The sequence below is a fragment of the Plectropomus leopardus genome, chromosome 2 (assembly GCF_026936395.1).
Source record: "Plectropomus leopardus strain MGB_pleo_1.0 chromosome 2, ASM2693639v1, whole genome shotgun sequence".
In the NCBI taxonomy this organism is placed as follows: domain Eukaryota; kingdom Metazoa; phylum Chordata; class Actinopteri; order Perciformes; family Serranidae; genus Plectropomus; species Plectropomus leopardus.
The window spans coordinates 25,106,962-25,130,811 of NC_142177.1; the positions used below are offsets into that span (position 1 = coordinate 25,106,962).

A 23,850-nucleotide genomic window follows, 5' to 3' on the forward strand; every position below is an offset into this window, starting at 1 on the left:
TTTAAACCGGCACTTGACCTTTGTTGTGAAAGATTTTAAGTCTTGAATCAATTCGGTTTCAGTTGGTAATGTGTTCCAGAGTTCATAGAGCCCTCTATAGAAAAAGCTGTTTGTCCACATTTAGATTTACAATACGGTATTTTGCACTCGCCTTCTTGCTTCAAAGATACAGTATTAATATCTCATTCTTCCACTTAATTTGATGCATGTACTGTATGTGTGAACTTTTTTATCAGGAGGGTTTCAGAAAGGCTATGAAGATGGTTGGGGAGGAGTTTCTGGACCGTCTGGAGTACTACCAGTCCTCCTGGTTGCCAGCTCGTGCGGTGGTGGAGGAAGCTGTAAATGGGAGGCATCAGGTACAAGACTGTCAAATTTATTTTTGTCCTTTTAAACATTGTAAATTGGCACGTATAGGTCCCGAATAAAGATATTTCTGAAGCTGTCATAATTGATTGTCCATCATTCATGTAACCTTATTTTTAAAGACTGCGAGCAGTAAAGTAGTTCAGTACTTCACCCACAAAATCATCATGTGTACATCAGGTGTTCACCTTGTGTTAAATTGAATTTGTGAGGAAAACGTGGTTTTCTTCTTTGTCTTAACGGTGAACTAAGAATGCAAAATTTGAGAAAATTCTTGATGAATTGGAGTAAAAGGGTCTGCGTTTATTAACTGCAAAATAAACAGTTTACAAACTCTGTTGCAGAGTAATTCAAGTCTCATTTATACATTATACATTTAAACCTTACTATTTAAAACATAAACATACATAATTTAACATATTTTACATAAACAGTCTCACACACGGACGAGTCGTGCATCTGGACAAGTGCGTAAAGTCTGCTCAGTGTACACAGGCAGAGTTCAAACGCACACACTTGCCCAGGTGCAGCACGTATACACACACTAACAGGAAGTACAAATGGACCCATTTATATTGTTTATGTCAAATTTCAATTGATCTGTAAAGCATTAAATATAATATTTGTCATTTTTTTTCTAAGAAATCCTACATTACACAGAAGACTGCTGCTGTGGCTCTGCTGTCTTTTATCTTGCACATTAGTAAAACACAATTTTACGTTTCTCGTCTCATTTCCAGGTAGATCCCAGTGGGGAGGTGGTGTTGTTCTCCCAGGGCGGGTGTCCCTGGAAGGAGCATCTGTTTACCCTGGAGAAGGAGCTCAAGGTGGAGACGCCAATCAAGTTTGTCCTTTACGCCGACCAGAATGGACAGTGGAGGGTCCAGTGCGTCCCCGCTGGACTCAACACCTTCCAGAACAGGTATTTTAATTCTTTTTCTAAATACATAAATACAAGTGCGACTTCACCTGAAGGTTATTTTTAGATAGATTTAATTAAAGGTTATTTAAATGGCATTTCTGCTTCGTGAGGTACAACTGATCTGATATGATATCATGTACGAAGGGAGCAGCTCGCATGAGTTACCTTGGCATAAATTAAACATGCAGAACTCGCAGGACTGCTGTGAGACTGACTCACACACAAGAAGTTCTCCAGACGGGATTTTTGTTGTACGTTCGTGGAAAAGACAGTGACAGGCACAGCTCCACAAGCGCAGCTTCACAGTCTCCCAGACGTGTTGGAATGAGTTGAGCTCTGGCGATGGAGACGAATCATGATGTATGATTTAGCTTTCATGCTTATCGGGCCATTTGACAACTGCTCACGGAGGATTGACATGTCGTCCTGTGAGAGATCAACTCCTGCTTGGATAGAAACGCTTGTTTGTAGGATGAGGATGATCCTTTAGTTTAAGCAGGGGTTTTGTTCTCACATTTCTCTCTGAGGAGTTGAAAGGATGTAAACACTCAACACCTCAACAGAGACACCTGAGCCCTTTTTCCATACCCGCCCCTCTCACTCAGGTGTTTGTCTTTTTCTAATGTGTATTACAGCCTTCTCTCCAAATACAGCAAGCAGTCAGATATACAACGCCAGCTTTTTGGGCAATTTGACACTTTTATTTACAACCTCTTACTTACCAATGCTGCAGATTTTTCTGAGGCTGAATTTTAATGAATGAGAGATTCATGCTTTATTGAGCAGCGGAGTCTCTTCAATTAAATATTCACCATTTACCACTCATGATCCTCTCATAATGTGCGTGATTTGGGCCACTTAAAAGTTACTCACCTTTGAGTCTTTTTAATCCCATCTAATCTTTCAATAAGAGCTTGAAAAAAAGTCAGAAATTGGATGTGCCAGAGTTCTCAAGTTAAACAAAGATTTTTTTGTTGACAAAGAAGAAAGGTCACGTTGAATCCCTCTCTTTGACTACTTACAATCAAATCAGCAATGTTGGTGTAGTTAAGAGTCAGGCCACCATTTTAACAGCCAGTTTGTCACAAATTTACCCATGATTCCTTACTGAACCAACACTAATACCGCATTTCATTTGCATGGTACGGCACGACTCAACTTGACTTGCTCTTTTTTGGTTTTCCATTAACAAAAGTTGCACGTGCTATCTGGGACTTTTTTTGGCACCACGTCAATTGAGGTTCCAACTGAGCTGAGCTGATACTAAAAAGGTGGCTTTAAAACACTGCAGATTTCTGATTGGTCAGAGAGAAATGTCACTTGTGTGACATGGGACATCCTGCATAAACCTGCCATTTTCAAACTGTCAAGCTACTGTCAATGGCGAGTTTTTAAGTCACTCGATTTTAAGTCATAGATTTAAGAAATTGGAAGCTGGCAAAACTTCGCAGTATACTATGCATACTATGAAAACTTACAGTGACGCCGCTATTATGATTAAAAAAACTGGTCCCCGTGTTTATTTTTTCGTACTCTGGATGACCGCTTTGGAACCGCTTTGCTGCCAGTTGAGTTTTTCAGTCAGTGGAGGACATAAATCCAGTTCTCAGATCACTGCACCATCTATCTGTGTCAAAGTATTGAATAAAAAACACTTTTACTTGTTTATGAAGCACTAAATTGATCATGGAACAAAATAGCTATGTTATCTGGTTCTCCAGAAATCTCAGTTCTTCTGGGACTGGTCTGCTCATAAAACAAGTAGAGCAACATTTAGTTTTTATTCATCAGAAATCCAAAACAAACATCCTGAATATTGGAGTTCTGCTTCAACTCTAATTGCTGTTAAAGTAATGTGTTTGCTGTTACTTTAATTAACATTTTATTTATTTCTGATACTTTTATTTTCTTGTATGTTTTCCTTCCTTTCATGAATTGCTCATTAATTTTTTTCTTCTCATGGACTTTTAAACTCATAAAGCATATAAACCCTTATACCCTTATACATATAAATAAATCTTTCCTCGCCTTGTGCACCAGTCCCTGCTGCTGTTGTTGTGGCGCATCTCTGAATCTTTTAGCAATAATGAGGTCCCTCAAACCCTCAAGCCTGACACTTAAGCAAAAGATGCCTCCATCCATGCTCATTAAGTCACATTAGCATTCTTGTCTTGCCTCTCTGTACATAATGACAGTGATGACAGGACAAAGACCCTCTGTGTGAATTTGTCAGATGGCTAACACCTCTGAAGTCTGTGCTTGTACCTCTTGAGGGGAATTGTTTATGTGAGAAGCCTCTTACACTCCAACCCACAACTCTGCTCTAATAACGTCATCAGCATACCCTCTGGAGTACCATCGTTGGTGTGTTGTTTGACTGCTTCTCAGCATACAGCACACATTATGAATGTATGACCGAGGAAATGTGCCACGGGCTTATTCTGTATCTTCTGTGGAGATACTTGCTTTATCGCATTGTAATCCACAAAAGACATTTTCAGTTTTATCTTTCACTGACTCAACACTGCATTTGGTACAGAAAATCTGTCCAACTGTTATGTTGCTTTCTTGACTTATGCTGTTTGATATTTATCTCTGCTTTTCAAAAAGGTAGCAGTGAGTCTTCACCATGTGCACTGATGTGGAAGAATATTAGTAGTGAGTAGAGATGAACATCATTTTCATCCAATGGTAGCTGGTTAAAATAACAGAAACCACTGACAGCACATTAGATCAGCTGTAGCTACCTAATGAAGTATGACTTCATGAAATATCCCTATTTTTAGTATAGATTTGTTTTCCTGAAAAAAGTTCACTGCTCATGATGTATTAGAGGACTGTCAGAAATGTGAAAATCAGATGCCATAAAATCAGATTTAATAGTTTCTGGCTGTAATAAATTGTGTAATTTTGGTATTTTCTGCAAAGAAAATATGATTTCACGTCTGCTGGCAGATTTTGTGATTCAGGGGTGTTTAATATAAAATATAACCATTTGAAATTCTACTCCCCTCCCCTAAGCCAAAAGGTCCCTCCTCAGTGCTGAAAAAAAAATATCTGATATGCCTTTTCTGTTTTGTACCACCTTCTCCCCTTTCATAAATGGTATTTCTCTAACAAAGCAGGATGACACAGTGGGTTCCCTCACTTCTCAAACACAAATCTCTGTGACCTTTTTGTTTCTTTCGTTAACATCTTTTTTTTTATTTATTTACTTAGTGACAGAATTGCATACCTCTCACCGCTGTCTGATGAAGTCGCACACTCAGTTTTCTGTGTGTGTAGTTATGTCCAAGCTGTATGAATCATAGGAAATTGAAATGTTCTCTATTTCACCTCCATCTTTGCTTGCGCTGAGCGTACAGTGCCCTCTCACCTCTTTCACTCGTGTAACTAATTATAAAAGAACCTGCAAACTTTTTGTATGCAGCGTGCTCAGCAGTCGTTCAGGGTCGTTTTTAATTAATTGGGTTTACACAAAATAAAATTAAATAGAACCGCATTGTCTGACATCGTCACTCTTATTTGTTATTTCCCCCGGAGCACAAATCATTCAGCTTTCAATCACTCTTTTTTGTGGGTGGGTAATTATTATTGCGATTTATATAATATCTGTCAATCCCAACCCCACATCTGGGTGATTTTAGGGACCGAATTTCATTCACCTAGAATGCAAAATGACCCAGAGGGAAAATGTAGTAGAAAATGTAGGTTTATTAATAAGTGTCAACGAGAAAATGATTATTTCTACAGCAGTGACATTTTCTATATAATTTCCACTTACTGGATTCAAGGCGTTTTCTGTTTGTAGAAATTCCCCTGAGCAAACGTTTTTTATGAAAATCAATTAGGAAATGAGAGTAAATTAAGTCTGAAATTTGTCTAACCTATATCAAACTTATGCATTGAAACTCTAACTTATAACACTCATTTTGTACTCAGTATTATGCTTTATGTACTAACCTCTGTGACAAATGCATTTCGATTCCTTTGACTACTTCAGAATAAAAGTCACCATGTGTTTTATCAGTGACAGGAAGAGTTTGATTTGCATTAGCTGTAAATTAACACAGCTCTGATACACCATTAGGAGAGTGAACAGTGATCAAAAAGACAGAGATTAAAAAAAACAGCCATGCTGGATACATTTATTAATCAATTTTATTCAATAAATTACCATACACAAATATGCACACAGTACTAAAATTCATCAGGATATCGCATAAAGTCACTTATTTCAGTTGCAGTCCTGAAGTCTAAGCAAGGAAGTAGGCAGGGATATGGAACAACATATATGCTGTTATATTAGTTTCCCATATTTACACCAATACACCTAATACAAAACATCAATGTTACACAAGATAAAAAAACAGGAACCAGACCAAAAACTTACAAGTGTCCTGGAAAAAATGTTATTTACGAAGTCACTTGAGGCTGACACAAGTTTTTATGGGTCCAGTTTAATATGCAAGTCAGTTTTAAACAGTATATGCATTTGGGGTCCCTGCTCCTTTTCTGCATTGTCTAAAGGGTCCATGGCTTGAAAAACATTGAAGACCCCGATATAGAGAATAAATTATGGCCATTGGATAATTAGCATCATAAATGTTTTTAGTTATGCCTCTGTGCAGGCGATAGCTGAGGCCGGGTGCATCATGTTATCGGATTGTCCCTTCATGCGCCACATTCTTCTGAATGGGATACGTCAAGGACGCCTCGAGAAATTTCTTCAAAAATGACACAAACATTCACTTGGATTCAACAATGAGCTGATTTGAATTTGGTATTGAACAGTTAAGGTCACTGTGGCCTTGCATCCATCTCATTATTGTGAATGTAATATCTGAAGATGGCCTGGAGGTACTTTCCTCAAATTTGGCACAAATGTCCGACTGGACTGAAGAACGACCTGATTAGAATCTGGTGGTCAAAGGTCATGGTGACCTCATAAAACATGTTTTTGTGTCCAGCTTGAAACTGTAGTGATTGTGTAGATCTGTGCTGTCGGGGGGAAGTTGTGTGTGACGCGTCCATGTTTTGACAGACGTAGATGTAAACTGTAAGTGCAACTTGACTGATGCACTGAGACATACAACCGTGTAGCGGTATATCTATTTATAACTAAAATGTTACAGATTGTAACTTTAATGTTTTCATTCTGATTCCCCACAGAGTTACTCTATTACTGCTGCTTCTTTCTGTGCTTTTTTTACTTGTGGCATCTATTTAAAGTTTTTCAATCCATCCTACATTGCTCTCCCTGAGGTTTCTCCCTTTTTTCGTTTTGTCGAATTTTCCTTCACCAAATCAATTGTAGTTGTTGTACATATTTTACAGATTGTAAAGCCCTCTGAGATAAATGTGTGATTTAGGTTTCTATAGATCAAACTGACTTTGCAGATGTGATATCTCTTATAATCTTCACGCTAAGCTTAAGACCTCAGTATCACAGCAGTCGGTCTCTAAGCCACAGATCCACCTGACCACCGTGTTCTTTAGATGTAACCTGTGACAGTATGTGCTCTTGTGCTTTTATCTCGGGTTTGACTCGTCTCATTATTGATACACAGTGGGTCGCCCAAAGACCCAGGAGGAGGGTGGAATAGCTTTTTGATTGTACTCTTGATCTGACCAGTGGCTGCTCCATTACATGCTTTCTATTTCCATCTCTTTCCACGAGGTTCGCTCACCCTCCCATTAGTGATTCTCTTCCGCCTCTCTCTCTTATGTACAGTATTTCTGTCTCGAGTCCCATAATCACCCTCTTCCATTTTCCCATCTGTCTTGCTCTCTCCCCATTAATCCTATTTCTACCCCGTCATCCATCCTGTCTCACCTTTCAAACCTCCCCTGCCCCTGCGCCAGACTTTTTTCCACTCCGCTGCAGAATCTCATCAGGCGGCAGCTCTTTCAACCAAAAAGACAGGCACCTGCTTAGAGTGGCAGAGCACTTCAAAGATTTAATTTAATGCAAACACGGCGGTTGGTGCGGAGCTACACGGGAACAATGGCTTGTGAGATGGATAAAACAACATAGCTCCAGATGGCTCTTTCTCTGGGTGGCCTTTTTCCTCCCAGTGGGCATGTGCCGACTCTGCGAAAAGGGTGTTGCTATCACCTGTGTCCCTGACCCTGCACCTGAGGGGAGGGAAAGGTCTATTTTTATCAGCATCACATTGCTAAGGAAATGTGAGCCGGGAGGAGGAAGATAGGAGTGGAAGCAGTCCTTCCGCTGAGATGTTCTGTATAAGATAATACTGTAGGCTGACAGCAATTTGAGCCTAACCAGAACATATTACTCTATTTCTGGACAAACACACTGGCTGCTGTCACACTTATCTGCTGTGCCTCCTATTATTGCTGTAGCTAATGTTTATTTGGTGATTTTTTAATTATCTCCCCCCCCCTTCCACTTGTTTGGCCTATTAAATGTCCAGAAATAGTAAAAATTGCCAATTACTATTACTATGTAAATATCTTAATTTATTTATTTATCTATTTTTTTTTACAGAAAATATACTGACAGTACTTACAATAATAGTAACTGCCCATGTGGATGAACAGTAGAGAGTAATTGTATTTCTTTCCCCCTACTTTGAGTTTTTTTTTCTTTGGTAAAACAAATAATGTAAACTTTAACATACATATACACACGTTTATCTGCCCATCCCACACTCTGTATGTAACCATCACTTTTTCTGTTCACTATTAAATGTCCCACAGGCAGTCCTAAAGCTAAAGATATTCAGTTAAGTATCACATGAATGAAACACAAAAAGCAAATCTTCCCAAATAAGAAGCTGGAGCTAGAAAATGTTTCCTGAAATAAATAAAATGATTTGTCGATTATCATTAAATGACAGATGGTGAAAAATGTCCACCACTATTTCTAAAAGCCGATTTTGACATTTATATTTCTGACAAATGGATGTTTAATAAACTATGACATGAGAAGGAGACAATGAGCAAATCTTCACAAATAAGCTGAAAGTTGAAAAAGGTTGCTGGTAAAAAATGAATTTAAAATGTTTGTTGATTATCAAAATAGTTGCAGATAATTTTTTTTTTTGTCAATTGACTCACCAATGAAATCTGTGTGATGTCATATATTAAAAATGGATAAAATGCCATCATGTTTCTGACTTGAAGAAGTGGAAAAAATGAAAATTTAGTGAGGAAGAGCTTAAATTGGGATAATTTCTCTTCAAAACCAGCAAAATTAGGCATTTATCAGTCCTCTTTGGCCCTGTAGTGATGTCACATGGCTTAATCACAGGTTGGCCCATGTACAAAGGAGACTTACTATGCTTTTTCTTATTTTTGTCATATAAGAAAAAGCATAGTAAGTCATATCATAATCTTACCATGACAGATATTTATAATAAATGTGGCCAAAGTTTCAAATAATAAGGTACGTGTATATAATAGTAATTCCTGTGGGCAAAAACCTTAGGCTTCAGACTGTTGTAAATATTCTGTTTCCAATGCTCCATGCAGCTACATGTTAACATCTGGGAAAAATGTCATCTAAGTTGCTGATTTTTTTATTTCTCCCCAATTTTGGATTTTTGCCTGAACATTTACAGCTGTATTAAGAAGATTTTATAGTTATATTTTTATTAAAGCAAGTTCCGCTATACACAGTCAGTGTACACGGCTGAAGGCGCACTGTTAGCTGCAAAACGTGTAATCTTGGTTTTGAATGTTGTTAATTTCAACCTGACTTTGGACCATACTCCCAGGGGAACATGTCCTTTTGGGTTTAGAAGCTTTTAATAGTGATTTTTTAACGATAGAAAACGCTGCTATACTTTGTTACAGTCATTTCCCGGCTGAAATGATGGTGCAGAGATGCGGAAGACCTGTAAGTTTAGACGCTGACCAATCAGAAAAGATTGGGCTTTTTCAGAAGGGGGGGATACATGTCAGACGGAGGGTAAACACAGGTATTCCAGCACAACCATGTTTTAATAGAAACCAAAAATACAAGTACGTACCTGAAAGTGAGTAACGGGTCCTCTTTAAAGGATGTTTAATGTGTGAAGTGTGAAAAATCTCTATTTCAAAGATGATGTCCGTGAACTGTGAGTCAGCAGGCTGAAGGAGGATTCAGCACCTCTCCATAAATGCAAGTGTCTTTTGTTGTTGTTGGAGGAAGACTAAACAGAAAGTCTAAGCTCTATAAAGACATGCAGTTAATATTTTATATTTCAATGACCCGTTATCTCCAGTGTGTCAAATCATGAATAATTTTTTTGTTAATTAAATAACTAATTCCCAGTATCTGTTGTGTTATGGTATAGGAAGGGTCTTGAGAGGTTAAATTACTAATTGTGTGGAGTTTTTTTTTTTAGACCTGTCTTCGCTCATCTTTAGAATCAGAGCTTCCTGGCCTGTCATAACAACAAGTCTTGTCTCCCCTCCTCCTCCTCCTCCTCCTCTAATTATCATCCCTGTTGACCTTTCCTCATGAGCTTGTTTTCCAGCCGTACTGTGGAGCTATCGATTGGTTGTTTCATTTTACAGGGATTAGGGGTTTGCTATGCTTTTCTCCCCAGGTCGCCCTATGAGGGTCTTAATAGGCACATGATTGTGTAGACATGAGATAATAACATTGGGAGTAGACTTGTGAAGCTCCTCACTCTCTAAGTGTTACAATTTTAGAGGATGTTATTCACAATGGCAGTAATATTTAAAAGGAAGTGGAAAGTCTGTAAAATGAACCCTTAAAAATCGAGAACTAGAGGAAACATTTCTCAAAATGCAGCCGTGCTTGACAACCGTATGTCACTTTATTTCTGACAGGTTAGACTGTACACACTCCATGATTCATTGAGCATGTGACAGAGAAGAAGAGGCGCCTGAGGTTGGCATGACTTAAAAAAACTGATACTTTTAGCAGGTTTAGCCAGTTTGTTCAGGCATTTATTTTAGAAGCAGTGAAAGGGCGAGAGGTGAAGTGATGAATCAGAATAAAACCAGAATCACGGCTGAATATGTCAACACTTTTTAAGAAGAACAGTGGTGAGGTAATAGGACATAATAACCCCATCAAGGCAAGAATGACACAAAAGCACATACACACAAAAGAGAAGTGGTAATGCGTTTTAAATGACGTGCCAGGCTGAAGATAGAAGTGTGTGCCACATGCAGTGGGGGGTAAATGAGCTGCTCTACATTTTTATGAATTTTCAGCCACCGTACGTTACACGCAGAGACACTTTGTCGAGGTCAGCTTGTGAACCCTCGCAGAGCCAATCTTTTCCCCACTTTGTTAGATTGCCTGTTGACTCCACTGCTATTGTATGGCTTTCCGACCACAGTGCCGATCTGTGATTTTCCACATTACTGGAGAAGAATCGAGTTGATTTGTATTGGTCTGTCTTCTGGAGCTGATTGTAGCGGTGCTGTGTGTGTGTGTGACAGGTCATGCAGTTTACCTTAAATGGCAGTAGTTCACTTTGGGTCTTCCTCATCATGAAATCTGAAATGACCAGAACAAAATTGTTTGTGCAAAACAACACTGAAATAAATAATACAAGTGAAATTTCATCATTGATTATTTTGCAGTTGTTTTTCAAGCGATTAATAAAATGTCATAAAATAGTGCAATTTCTAAATCTCATTTTTTCAGGACTGAAAATGTTAAGGTATTAGTAAAATCCTTGAAAGTTTTGGAAAAATCATGGAATCTTATTGGGTTTAATGGCATTGATTTTAACAGACATCTTTCATTGATAATCACTGTAATTTAGCATGACGGCAAATTCATTTTCTGTAGCTTTCTGTAATGTATTCTCTGATACAAAGATATTCATTTTACTATCACACATAAAAAGAAGAGAAGCAAATCTTCATTAAATGTCTGTTTGCTTAAGAAGTGACTCATTGGCTGGAGTCAAATGTTTAAATGTTGCATTATTACTTACTTACTTACTTACTTTATTCTGTTCTTTTACCAATATTTGGTTGACATTATTCAACAGTCCAGAACTGTGTTTTGGAGTTGATGTTTTCCTGGTTGTGCAGAAATGTACAGTACAGTGTGTTTTGCCAAAGTATCAACAGGAAGTGACTATCGGACCACACAGTGTCCATCTGTAAGCCATCCTGCCCCTCTGTCCTCCTGTCGCAGGCTGTCCCTGCTAGAGGAGTGGCGCGGCGTTCGCGATGAAGCACTGTCGGAGCTCAGCGGGATCGAGGGCTGCGTCTTCGTCCACGCCTCAGGCTTTATTGGCGGGAACAAGAGCAAGGAAGGAGCCCTGGAGATGGCCCGGAGGACGCTGCAGGCCACCGCTCACTCCACAAATGGAAGCAGCTGAGGGGTCAGAGAGGGAAGCCAACAGCACATTTTGTTCTCGGGGGTCAGTCTTTAGAGAGAATAACGAGGATTAAAATCTTAGTTTGTTGTCTTGCCGCTTGTCCGTCCCAGTCAGGGCTAATGTTGTTTTGCTCTGCCTGCCCAGGAGGTGGATGGTATAGAAATAGCAGCCAGATAACCTTGGACCACTTCCCTAAATTTCTATATTCCAACACAGGCTCCTCCTGAATCATAATGTTGAGTCATGTTCCTCTAAATCTCCCTGTTCTCATAAATGTGGGTCTGTTTTGTTAATTTGTAATGAAATACTATTTGGATTACACTCTGTAACCATTTAATCAGGTTAAATCCAGCATTAAAGTGACTGTTGTTTTTCCAATTCTGTTCGCCTCTCTCTTTTTTCCCCGTCAAGGAAATCAGCCTGGCCGATCCTACTCCGACATCTTCAAAGTGGGTGAATACCACGGCCTTACCTTTCAAGGGTCGATTTTCATATAGACACCTGGCCAGTGGTTCACCCTTTCATTTCCAGCATGCTGACATTAACTGTGCCACTACAAAGAGATGCAGAGGCTACTTCCGGAGGCTGCCAGATCAAAGCGTCAATAATGAGGCCTGATTAATTCGAAGAAATTAAATTTCCGAACGCCACAAAGAGGTGCTTCTTATGGCAGTCATGTCGTGACAAGGTTACCGGCACTGGGACGCGCTGTACAGTCAATTTCCCTGTAATAAAGTCGGGGGGGATGTGCCTTGAATTTTCTCATGAATACTCCAGATTTTCTTCCCTTCCTTATCTCTCTACCTGTTACTCTCACCTTATTGCATTCTCCACGAGGCTGCCCTTCTGCTGCTCTTGCCCTGCGCAACATATTGCTCTATAATTTCATTGCTGTGCATTTTATTCCCATTTATGCCAGAGTCATCGTGCAGATGTCACACGAGTGAAAAAATAATTCATGAATTGCTGCTTTCAGGGTCTCTGCTTCTTTCCTTTTCCCCTGTTCGTTGTGTTCAGTGGTGCGGACTGTGCATCTTTCTTTGATACTTTTAATTGAAACGGAGCATCTTGTCATGTTCTGAGTAGATCCTGCTCAGAAATACAAATATTTTACTTAGATGGCCATAACAGCAAAGCTCTTAATGTATCATCTAATTTCTATCTATCTATATCTCAAGTTTCAGCTGCTGACTTATTGTTTTCCTTTTAGCTGAGAGTGCATTGACTATTTTTAAAAGCTTTGGAAAGCTGCACGTGCGTCTTACATCTTGTTTTCCACACTACCTCTGCTTCACATGCACACTCGCACACATCTTAGTGTTATTACTCTGCTCTCCAATGTGCTGGGCCTGAGCCAAGGTCTCAATCCAATCTATACACATTTGTGACAGCCTTTTACATTCACATGGTCTGTATTATAATCTCTGTTTGTGGAGATGCAGAAGATAAACCTTTTTCCCATCCTTCGCCTCACATAAAGACAGCGAAGGTGCATTCACTACAGCGTTGTAATTGCAGACACTTTGAGAGAAACATGAGATAGAAAGCAGTATCCTTATATCTATTGATTTGAGTCACCACTTTACCCTTGCATGCACAATTTGAGACTTATTCATGATCAAGTGCACTTGCCTGATTGCTGGGCTCAGAAAATCACAAGATCCTCTGACTGTATTTTAAAATTCAAAGTGCTCTCACAAACCTTCTGCATTTATTTGTTAGTTTTAGCCTATGCTGTTTTTTTCCCCCTGCATTACTGGACAAACCTGCCAGCACCGAGTCATTTACTGTCCCCTGAATTACCAACAAAGCAGCATTTTTTGTAATACTTTGTTTTGTCAGCAGGGGTGTTTTTTTTTCTGTTGTGGTTTCTAACGACACAGCAGCAGACCAAACCTTTGTGCTGCTTCTCGGTCGTAAGCAGTTTTAGACATCTCTAGCCCTGGCAAGTCCCAGTTGGCCACGCTGTGGAAAAATGGCTGCTAAGAGTCTCAGCAGAACACCTGCCCCCAGCCTGACCTGTTGTCAGTGGATTCAGTCCCAAGAGAATGACAGGCTAGTTACAAGAAATGCTCCTCAGCTTTTTTACCTCTCTCTCCCACACCCTCCTGCATTCTTGGCAGCAAGGGCACCTTCTCTGGTTTTTGCTTTTTTCATGACATAGATAATAGCCAAAATCATAACCATGCCTGCACTCTGTGTCTTGGAGGAGTCTGTTTTGCCACCGGCTGTCAGATCTTTTCCGCTTGCCTCTCTCTATTTACCAATTTGTGCAAGGTTCATTCACTCTTCCCCTCGGAGGACTGCAGCCAAACCAGATGATGCCAAACGGCTTTACTTCTCTGAGGTCAGGATTTCCAGTACTGTTCACATTGTCAACATCACCATCAACAAACCGCTCCGAGGCATGTACATCTTTTAGAACTACTTCTTCTGAGAACATCCCAAATAGACACTACATAACCAATTCCCTCGACTACTTTTTTCCCCCCATTTCCTTGCCACAAATTCATGCCATTCATTCTCAGCACAGGGACCCGCGTAGTTGGGTGAATTTTTCTCTCTGTCATCATGTGCTGTCTTATTGCGCACCGCTTTGTTTTGTATCTGAAAAAAACACAAAACTCAGCTTGTCTGCTGCCCTGTCTCTGGCAACTAGAGAGACAATCACTCGTCAAAGGCAAAACATTTTCAAAAATTTGCTCCTCATTATACTTGCAGGATTTTGTATTGCATTTGTTGGGAGCGGAAATGTCATAGTTTTGAGCAGGTTTGATGGGAGCAGGGCAGGCTGGAGAGGCAGAGGAGGAATACAAGGTGCCATCGTGGCTGTCAGACACGTCTTCTCCCCCCCTGAGGGCTCTTCTGGAGAGCAGCAGGTATTTCTTTCCCCTTATGGTAAAAGAAAGAGCAGGGCACTCATTCTAAATCTCCATGAATATCATTTTTCTACACAATATGTGTCACTTGTGTCACTGTGTATGTTTTTGTTATTTATATGGAAATGTTTGACCCTGGTACTGGTCCTCAAGGTTTCCTCGTGTCATGTGGTCGGACGCATGTGTTTGTATGCATGTAATAGTTTCTTTGTTGGGGAGTAACTAGTTACAGTACATGCAACAGAGTGACATAATTAAATCACAAAATTCATGTAATTGTAATATTGTAGTATGCTTGATGTAGAATATGACATTAAACCTGTTGCTTTGCAGGAATGCCTATATTTGGCATAGCATATTTACGGGCATATTTCAGCGTTATTGCCCAGTTTAAAGGTCCAGTGTTAAGTGTTTAGGGCATCTATTGGCAGAAATTGAATATAATATTCATAACTGTTTCTATGAGTTTATTATCACTTAAAAAATTAAAACTTGTGTTTTCATTGCCTTAGTATGAGATGTTCATATCCAACGGAGCAGGTTTTCTGTTGGATCCATTTGGCCAATAACAATCTGGAAGTCTAGAAGAGCTGCACAATTGAATCATTTTATCAGTGCCGATCATGCGTGTGATTTTATACACAACTTTTTTGGCTTCATGCGCCACTGAGAAACTTTCATACGAGTCCACCATGTTCTATGGTAGCCCAAAATGCAAAAATCAAGCACTGGCTCTCGATTGGGTCATTCACATTTTCGGGTCAGCCATTGTAGTTTTCCTGCACGTTTGGCACGTACAGGAAACGTTCAGTTCCTCAACTTTACCACTAGATGATACAAATTCCAACACACTACACATTGAAAATGTTAGGAAGTAATTAAAAAGTAATTAAATGTAATAAGTAACATTACTTTAATAAAGTAGGTAAGGCATTTAACTAGTAATTGGTTACATATACATTTCAAATGCTACCTCCAACACTGAGTGGCATTATCTCAATGTTCAAGTCAATCTTTATTTTTAATGTGATATTTATCACTGTGATTTGAGGTCTGTACACAGTGATATAGGTAAAAAAAAATCTTTATTGACCTCTGATACTAGGCCTGAAAGAATAAGACATGGGTTATAGAAGGAAGCACACCTTCCCTTTAATGTTTTCTTTAAGCTTTATCACTCCGTATTTATTCCTGTTTGTCTTACTATGACAGCTGCACATGGAAAAGAATATTTTTCCATAACCTTACACATAGTGCAGATGAGGTTTCATATTTCAGGTAAAAAACGGTAGTTATTATGTACAGCGTAAATGTCTCCTCACCTGTACCCGCCTGGGATTCAATCAAATTTTGTCGGAAGAGAAGACTGTGACAATTGAATTACACCTATAGCTAATTCAGTTAATATCTCATATGGAGGTATAACCAATGTCTTCTCAGAAATCCGAGAGACTGATGCCATGTGTGAGGACAGCAAGGACTTACGGTGACACACCTCACGTTTGTCTCTTACACACGCGCGCGCAAATGCACACGCGCACTCTGGCGGGGGGAGAGTTGCCCCATATCTGTGTTGCTATAACTACCCTCTGTTACGACAGGCAGTGATGAAGCCGTCTGCAGGCAAACCAAACCCATCCGCGGCTGATGCTCCTCACTGAGTTTGTGCGCTGAAGGAGAGAGAGCTGTCCTGTCTGCTGTCGGGAGACATCCGAGAAAAAACTGCAAACGGAGTGTAAAAGAAAATTCACAACCGTTTCCTGGATCTCAAACTTCACAAGAAACACTACCACAGGTAAGTTTTATGTATTTATGTCCGTTTATAAAACCAGTAACAAGGCTATATTTTTGCTATAATAATGTGTCTGAGGTGATAAGTATTGACTATATTGTCGCTGCACTTAGTTTTAAAAGATCATTTTTCCTTTTATTTGCAACAACTTTTTAAAGCAACCTAACGAGGCGAACAGCAGGAAAGCTTTAAACATGTTGCAAACTTCATTTTTTTTTTGTAATTCAAAAGTTGCAAAACACGATTGATGTCTGCTCGCTTGCACAAGAGTAAAATTTGTTTTACTGGGGTTTTATTACCTTGCAACAGTCCAGTTGACATGTTTCCCCCGTTAATGCAGCCTAATAGTCTAAATGAAACTAATTCGGAAATGTTATGACTTTAGTGCAGGTTAATCTGATAAAAGTAAGGTATGATACTGAAGATGAACTCAGACCCAGAAAGCATCGAGTCTCTGTTTTTTTCTAATTTAAATGATGCCCTCTGTAATTTGAGTAATAAGGACTTTAAAATAATTGGAAGCTGAAGCTGTAACACACGTGTGCCATCTGTATTTGCTTTGAGAGTCCCTCTCCGTCCCCCGTCTTTCAGTCTTTCTCATTCCCATTCACATTTATGCAGCAGATAATTATTTTCTTAATTGGGGATTTGCATGCATCTGTATTCTGGATGTTAATAACGGGGCAGTTTATGAGCAGTGAACTAATTATCTGCTCACATAAGACAAACTGGACGAGTTGATCGACATCACAAAGCTGTCAGTACATAGTGTAGTGTAATGTTTTGGGGGGGTTTGGAGGGGTGGGGTGGGGCACACATCCTCTTCAATGTTTAGATGCATTTGTCCCCCCAAGTAAAACATAAAATCAGATTTGATTCTGACAAAATGAAAAACATTTGCACCATAAAATTGATACAGACAAGACAAAATTAGGGGCAGAAATGCAAGAAATTATGTGTTTGAAACCTGATTCAGTGTCAGTTTCCTTTTGCTATGTTCAGATGCCTTTTATAATCTGTTTGACCCTTAGAAACCTGAGCAAATTGGTTTGATTTCTTTTGAAAACATTTGGAAAAGGTAATGAACAACTGGACAAGAAATGTCCCATGAATTGCAAGAAATTAGGAAAAAAAGGTAAAAAAAAAAAAAAAAAGTTTTAGAAAAAGAAGGGAAAATGAGTTTTAAAAGAATAACCAATCTTGTTTCTTTTTACTTATTATTTGCTTATTTTGGGGCCATGTCTTGGTAAGTTGCTCTTTGCCTTCTCCCATCAAAATGTTCTGGCAGAGAGGACCCCAGGCCTACACATATGGGGTACACATATGAAACATGTGTTCCCCATATGTGTAGGCCTGCTACACATATGAAACAGGGTTTCATAGGGAGAGGGTACACATATGAAACAGGGTTTCATATGTGTACCCTCTCAAAATTTCAACAAAACTTGCAGTCTTGTGTCAGTCAATCATCCAGTCACTTTTAGACATGTCAGCCAAAATCCAGGCCACTGTTAATATATGCTGTCTGTACAGGAGAATAGAGCCACATGATGGTGTTGATACTATTATAAAGACAGGGAGACAGCAGAAAGTGCTTGACATTTAAAAGGATGTTTAAATATAAAAGAAGTCAGACATGTGAGCCTGATCAGCTCTATAGCTGAACACACATAACCCATGTAATGTATTCTCCAGTGGCTTTGTCCACGGGAGTCTAGTCAGATTGCTTTTCTTTTTTAAAACTTTCGCTTCCTCGCTGCAAGTGCACTGAGCAAATGCTAATACCAGACCACTGCTGGCTTATTTTTTTTCTTCAGCTCTGTCACTTATTGATACCGTGGGACACAGGCAGGATTGATGTTCTCGCTGTTAATAGTGTAGCAGGCAATACTTGGGGCTATCGATCCCACCCCCTTTTCTATCCTCTGTCCCTACAATGCGCTCCATCTCCACCCATGGAATATGATTAAAGGGCTATGGCATCATGGGGAAATAAATAGAGTGGCTAAATGAGATGAACACGTATTGATGAGTGTAGTGTGATGCTTTTCTGCTGGTTTTGAATTGGAGATGCACAAAAAACACAGCAGGAGGGAGGGAGGAATCCAGATAATGACTCATGTCCTTTTAAATGCAGGAAGAGCTGTTTCAACCTCATTAGATGAATTTAACTGTCATTACTGCTGGTGAATAACAAAGGATGTGCGGAAATGGTTGACCTCTTAGTGTCTCTCCATGCAGGAAAACTCTCTCTTCACCTGCTGACCTTTTTCTCCTCCTCCTCAATATCATAATCTCACCTGTCAGTACTTTGATTGCATGTGTTTGAAGGGTTTGTAAAAAGAGAGAGCTTCATCTTTTCCACACTGACCCTTTTTCTCTCAATCTGTCAGTTCCTCCTGGTGTGTGTGTGTGTGTGTGTGTGTGTGATTGGGACCTGGTGTGTGTCAGCGTGCTATGGTGAGGCGATGTGCACAGGCTGGCGTGAGGAGAGATGTATACCAGCGTCAGTGGAGGAAGACGGAGAGGTAAAGGAGCTGATCTTCATTCATGGCTGCATGTCTCGCTCTTACTCTCGGTTCTGTGGGGCCAAGTGTCCCCTCAGTGCCCGGAGAGCTGCCACTGCGCCTGGGACACGGCCACGGTGCTGTGCTCTGACGCCGGGCTGCGAGAGATCCCAGAGGGGATACCACCAGAAACTGTGTCCCTTCACCTGGATCGCAACTACATCCGGAACATCCCCGAGAGTGCCTTCAGTGACCTGGTCCACCTGCGTGACCTGTACCTGTCCCACAACCGCATCGATTCGCTCGCCTCGGGGGCCCTGCGGCACCTGGGGCCCGAGCTACGCCTGCTGGACCTCTCACACAACCAGCTGAGGCAGGCCAGCAGGGAGGAGTTCGGCACCACTCGCGCAAAGACACGCCTCTACCATAACCCCTGGCACTGTGACTGCGCCCTCCAGGAGCTGATGGAGACTCTGAACCTGGAGCCTGAGACGGTGAATGGGATTGTGTGTGAGAGCTCTGTGAGGGGGGTTGGCGAGGGCAGCAGGTGGGAGGACCCAGGGTCGCAGGGCGAGCACGCAGGTCAACCACTGGTCAAACTGTTGGATTCTGGGGTGAATTTCTGCAGCCTCCAGCGGAAAACCACTGATGTAGCGATGCTGGTGACAATGTTTGTGTGGTTCTTCATGGTCATCGTGTATGTGGTGTACTATGTGAGGCAGAACCAGGCCGAGGCCCGCAGGCATTTGGAGTATCTGAAAAGTTTACCCAGCCCGCGCAAGACCCCCACAGAGACAGACACTCTGAGCACTGGTTTCTGAACTCCTGCTCAGCTGCAGTTTTGATGGAATTAGAAGCAAATAATGTTTTTTTTTTTTTGGAGAGCGACTGATAAACTTCAAAATGCTGTGTGGAGTTACTGGAAAATGCTGATCCAGAGGAAATTAACCCTTTACAGATGTCTTTTGTGATTATATTTGTTAAAACTGAGCCCCACTTTCTTTATATTTCTTTACCTTTTGCATTTTTTTCAATTTAAAGTTCCAGTGTGTTGGGTTTAGGGGGTTATATTGAAATTGACCTTGATATAAGAATGTTTTCTGTACTGTACCTGAAAATGAGAATTGTGCTTTTGTTACCTTTGAATGAGGTCTTTATATCCACAAAGGGAGCAGGCCCTCACCCATTCGATGTGTTTGAGACACCTGGATGCAGCATAGGGGGTCCTAATTATACCTACAAAAGTTGCATAGTGGTGCATGATATAAAAAAAAAAAAGCTCTATTTCCACGGTATGAAATTAACCGAATCTTCTACATTGTGAGGCCCATAGTAAGGGTATTAAAGATGTATGGTGGCCGTGTGCAGCCAAATATGACTGAGCAGCAAATTTGCAATTTGGTGTTCCACTGAATTGAATGAGGATAAAATGATTTAATCTTGCAGCTCTTCTAGACTTTCATATGTTATTGGACCAAATAGATCAAATCCTGATAGTGTAATGAATTGTTTTTCAGGGGTTTGAGATTCAAAAAAAGTGTACCTATTGATTTTGAGACATCTCTTTCACATTGTAAATCTATGTGGAAAAGCTTTTGGGGCCAAACGGTATCACAGTGTAATTCCACTATATAAAACTGGCTTTTAAGCCTGGCGCTGTTTCTGGTGTTTTGCCTTGTCCATGGAATCTACCATGTTGCACCGCCATGTTTCTACAGTAGCCCAAATGGACAAACCAAACACTGGCCCTAGATAGGAGTCATTCGTGTTTACACGTCAGCAAACGTAGTTAGCAGCCCCTCCATGACAAAGAGTGCTGGAAAAACATTGCTTTTTTTAAATGTGAAACTGCTTTATTCTTTGTTTATACCCCTTTAAATCACTGGGTCCTTTTGTTTTGGAGAGAAAGAGACATTTGTGGACAATTTGGCTCCCTGTAAAAACCTCCTGAACAACTAACACAGAAGGAATTTTACCTGGAGGAGTTTCAGCTGGTTGCAATCTGGAATCCTCACTGCTAAATGCCACTAAATCTTACACACTGTTCCTTTACTGAACAAAATGTGTTTACTTATTATACACTAAGAAAAGACTGGAAACTGAAAAAAGGAGCAGAAGATGAAAGAATGAAGTAAGACTGTGGAAAAGGACTTTGAACTATTATAACCTTCAATCACCCTCTGTACTCCCTCTCTCCGTCTCTATTCTTCTTTCTCCATGCCCCATACTGCGGTCTTTTATCTTTCATTAAGCTCTAATTAGGAGTCTTTGACCAACTGACCCTTAATGAAAACTCGAAAGCCACTAATCAGCTGCAGTGTGTGCATCAGGTCGGAAAGGGAGAGAGTACAAACTCAAATTTGTGTCTTCATCTAATTGCTTGTTTTTGCATGTGAGTGTGTGAGTGTGGATTTTTTTTTTTTTGCATTGGTACGGGCCATTTTTTCTTTGATAACACTGATTTTTCATGGATGCTATTTAAGCCTGACTCAATCCATGGTCACTAAGCCAGTGGTTTTGCTGCCAGTAGAGAACTGCCGGTCTAAATTTAGTCCTCTCAGGAAGCCATTAGAGCTGCAGGTGAACGGTTTTGTCTCCAAGCTGCAGCAATCAGCACTAAAATATCTGGATAGCTTGTCACTGTTTGCTACAGAGACATTTCAGCCAGATTTAGGAATGGATCGTTGTCAAAAAATAGATTAGTATAGCCATTTATCCCGAGAGAAGCTGTTAGTTTAGCTTTAATTAATCTCTTGAGTCCTGCTTTCAGTCCTCTCGACACTGATTGCTGTGTACAAATTGTCCCGTCTCCCATTTTCCACATAGGCTTTATCGTAATTGATTTCTTTTCAAGCCACCATAAAAAAATAAGCAAAAACACTCTGATAATAAATGGAATCATTTTCTCAGTTTGTGTATTTAACGCTTGCAGTGGTAGAATTAATGTAATTTGTGACGTGTATAGCTACTGAACATACACTGAATATGGAACGAAACAGTGGCCTTTTCAATTTCTCTTCATATTATGTTTTTAGCAATGTTAGCAGCTTGGCTCTATCAGGATGGTAATGTAAGTCAGTTAGTCAACACCTATTGGATGGATTATGATGAAATTTGGTACACGTGTTAATGTTCCACTCTGGAATAATTATAATGACTTTTGTTATCACGTTTTTTTCGACTGTAGCATCATCAGAGTTTGTCGTCCAGTACTTGCAAAACTAATGACATTCCTATCAGCCTCAACTGTACTGTGTGTTTAGTGCTAATTAGCAAATTTTAGCATGCTAACACTCTAAAATACTTTGTAAACATTATACTTGCTAAACATCTGCATGTTAGCATTGTCACTGTGAGCATGTTAGCATGCTGACATTAGCATTTAGCTGAAAGCACCACTGTGCCTGTAAAAGTAGCGTCACAGGGGCGCTAGCATGGACTCTTACTCTGGATTAACCCTTTGAAACCCGAGCAGACTGGCTTGGTTTTTTACACAAACATGAAAAGAAAGCGATGAGCAATTATTAGGAAATTACCTGAAAATTACCCAAAAAAGGGGGGAAAGCAAACAATTAAACCTGAAAAAAATGTTTAAAAACAAAAATAATTCCACAACATAATTGTAAATGTATACTTATAATAACTGTAAATACAGTTTTCTGGACTTTCCCCCTAGCTTTTTTAAATTTTATTTTTAAATAATATTTTTCTAAATCTACTAATATCTTGTAATTTGCAGAATATTTCTTTCCAGCCTGGTCATTGCCTTTTTCCAAGGTTGTCAAAAGAATACAAACCAATTTGCCCAGGCTTCGAAGGTTTAAATATCTGCGAAAGGCATCTGAATACAGCACAAAAAAGTGATGTTCATCCAGGTTTCAAAGGTTTTAAGTGTACAGTTACAACCCTCCAAGTGTCCCTAGATGTAATAAAACATTACTGTGCCCCATTTTGTCTAAGAGTTGAGTTTGAAAAGTGGAGCTGAGGCGAAACCTAAAATAAGTCAACTTTCTGTGTAGTGTAATGTGCTAACTGTTGGTGTATTTTGTAATTTACAGGGAAAGGCTGAAGTTTATGTTGTTCAGGATGAAGATATACTGTGAATTAGAGTTAGAATCAATTAAACTTTGACTAGAACAATGTTAATGTTGTTATATCTGGTCCGTGTTTAAAGTTGGTAGACTGCAGGCTAAAAGACTGGAAATTAGAAGTTGGATATTTTTTTCTGTCTGTGTGGATAAACTTGTGAAACACTGTTGGTGTAACTTTACATATTCAGAGTATTTCCTGAATGTTAACCTGTCTGTCACAAATCATACAATTTCCCAAAATACATCTTTAATACAGTCTTTAACCCACTTTGACTTGCTGAGTAACATTGCTGAGTAACAATGATGCTGAAACCAAGCATGCCCTCTGTGTGTAGATATTTCTGTGGGGACTTTTTTCTTTTTATTGTTGATGTTTCTGCCCCAGTGATGTTTTTTCTCCTGTTTGTTTGCCAATAATTATTCAAACAAGGATAAAGTCATAACTCAGAAACCATTACATTAAATTAATTAAATGAATGACCTATCAAAGTAATTTTAAGAAAAAGAACAAATACTTAAAAATAAAAGAAACATTGCTCTACTTTGTTCATAGAAATGCTTCTACCTTTTATTGCTACTGTAGGATGAAAATAGGCAAAAAGATGAAGAAAAGTAAAAGAAGTACAGGAAGACATCATCATGATCATGGTCGGCAGTGTTTCCTATTTCTACTCTACCATGCGTTAAACTAAATGAAATGATTGGAAAAAAAAAATATTTTACATATATAAAAGTACATGATGTGAACTTTTACCACCTCCACCTTCTTTGTTTTTTTTTTTTTTTTCACAAATTGCCAGCAAAATCAAAAAAGACCCCCTGCGTTCATTCATCTCTCAACTGCCTTTTCTTAAATTCTGAGGTGTTTCTCCCCCTGGAAATATTATCCACTACAAAATCACACAGTGGCGGCAGGGCACAGTGAGATGTTTAGCTGTGACTTTTTTTATTTATTTTTCTCAAAAGAAATT

At 39.6% G+C, this 23,850-nt stretch overlaps 2 protein-coding genes across 2 annotated transcripts in view; both read left to right on the top strand.

Annotated features, from left to right (window-relative positions):
- The window catches only part of myg1 (myg1 exonuclease), a 33,990-nt gene extending 22,002 nt beyond the window's left edge, over positions 1-11,988 (top strand). The window contains exons 5-7 of the mRNA XM_088089111.1: positions 237-359; positions 1,107-1,288; positions 11,424-11,988. Of these exons, the coding sequence (XP_087945237.1) occupies positions 237-359; positions 1,107-1,288; positions 11,424-11,610 (492 nt within the window). The 3' untranslated portion in view covers positions 11,611-11,988. The remainder of the gene's footprint in view (positions 1-236; positions 360-1,106; positions 1,289-11,423) is intronic.
- Positions 11,989-15,483: 3,495 nt separating this feature from the next.
- Positions 15,484-19,684, top strand: LOC121957401 (leucine-rich repeat-containing protein 3-like). Its single transcript, XM_042505966.2, has 2 exons — positions 15,484-16,284; positions 18,675-19,684. The coding sequence occupies exon 2, from the start codon at positions 18,776-18,778 to the stop codon at positions 19,607-19,609; it is 834 nt and encodes a 277-aa protein (XP_042361900.2). The 5' UTR covers positions 15,484-16,284; positions 18,675-18,775; the 3' UTR covers positions 19,610-19,684.
- Positions 19,685-23,850: the final 4,166 nt, after the last annotated feature.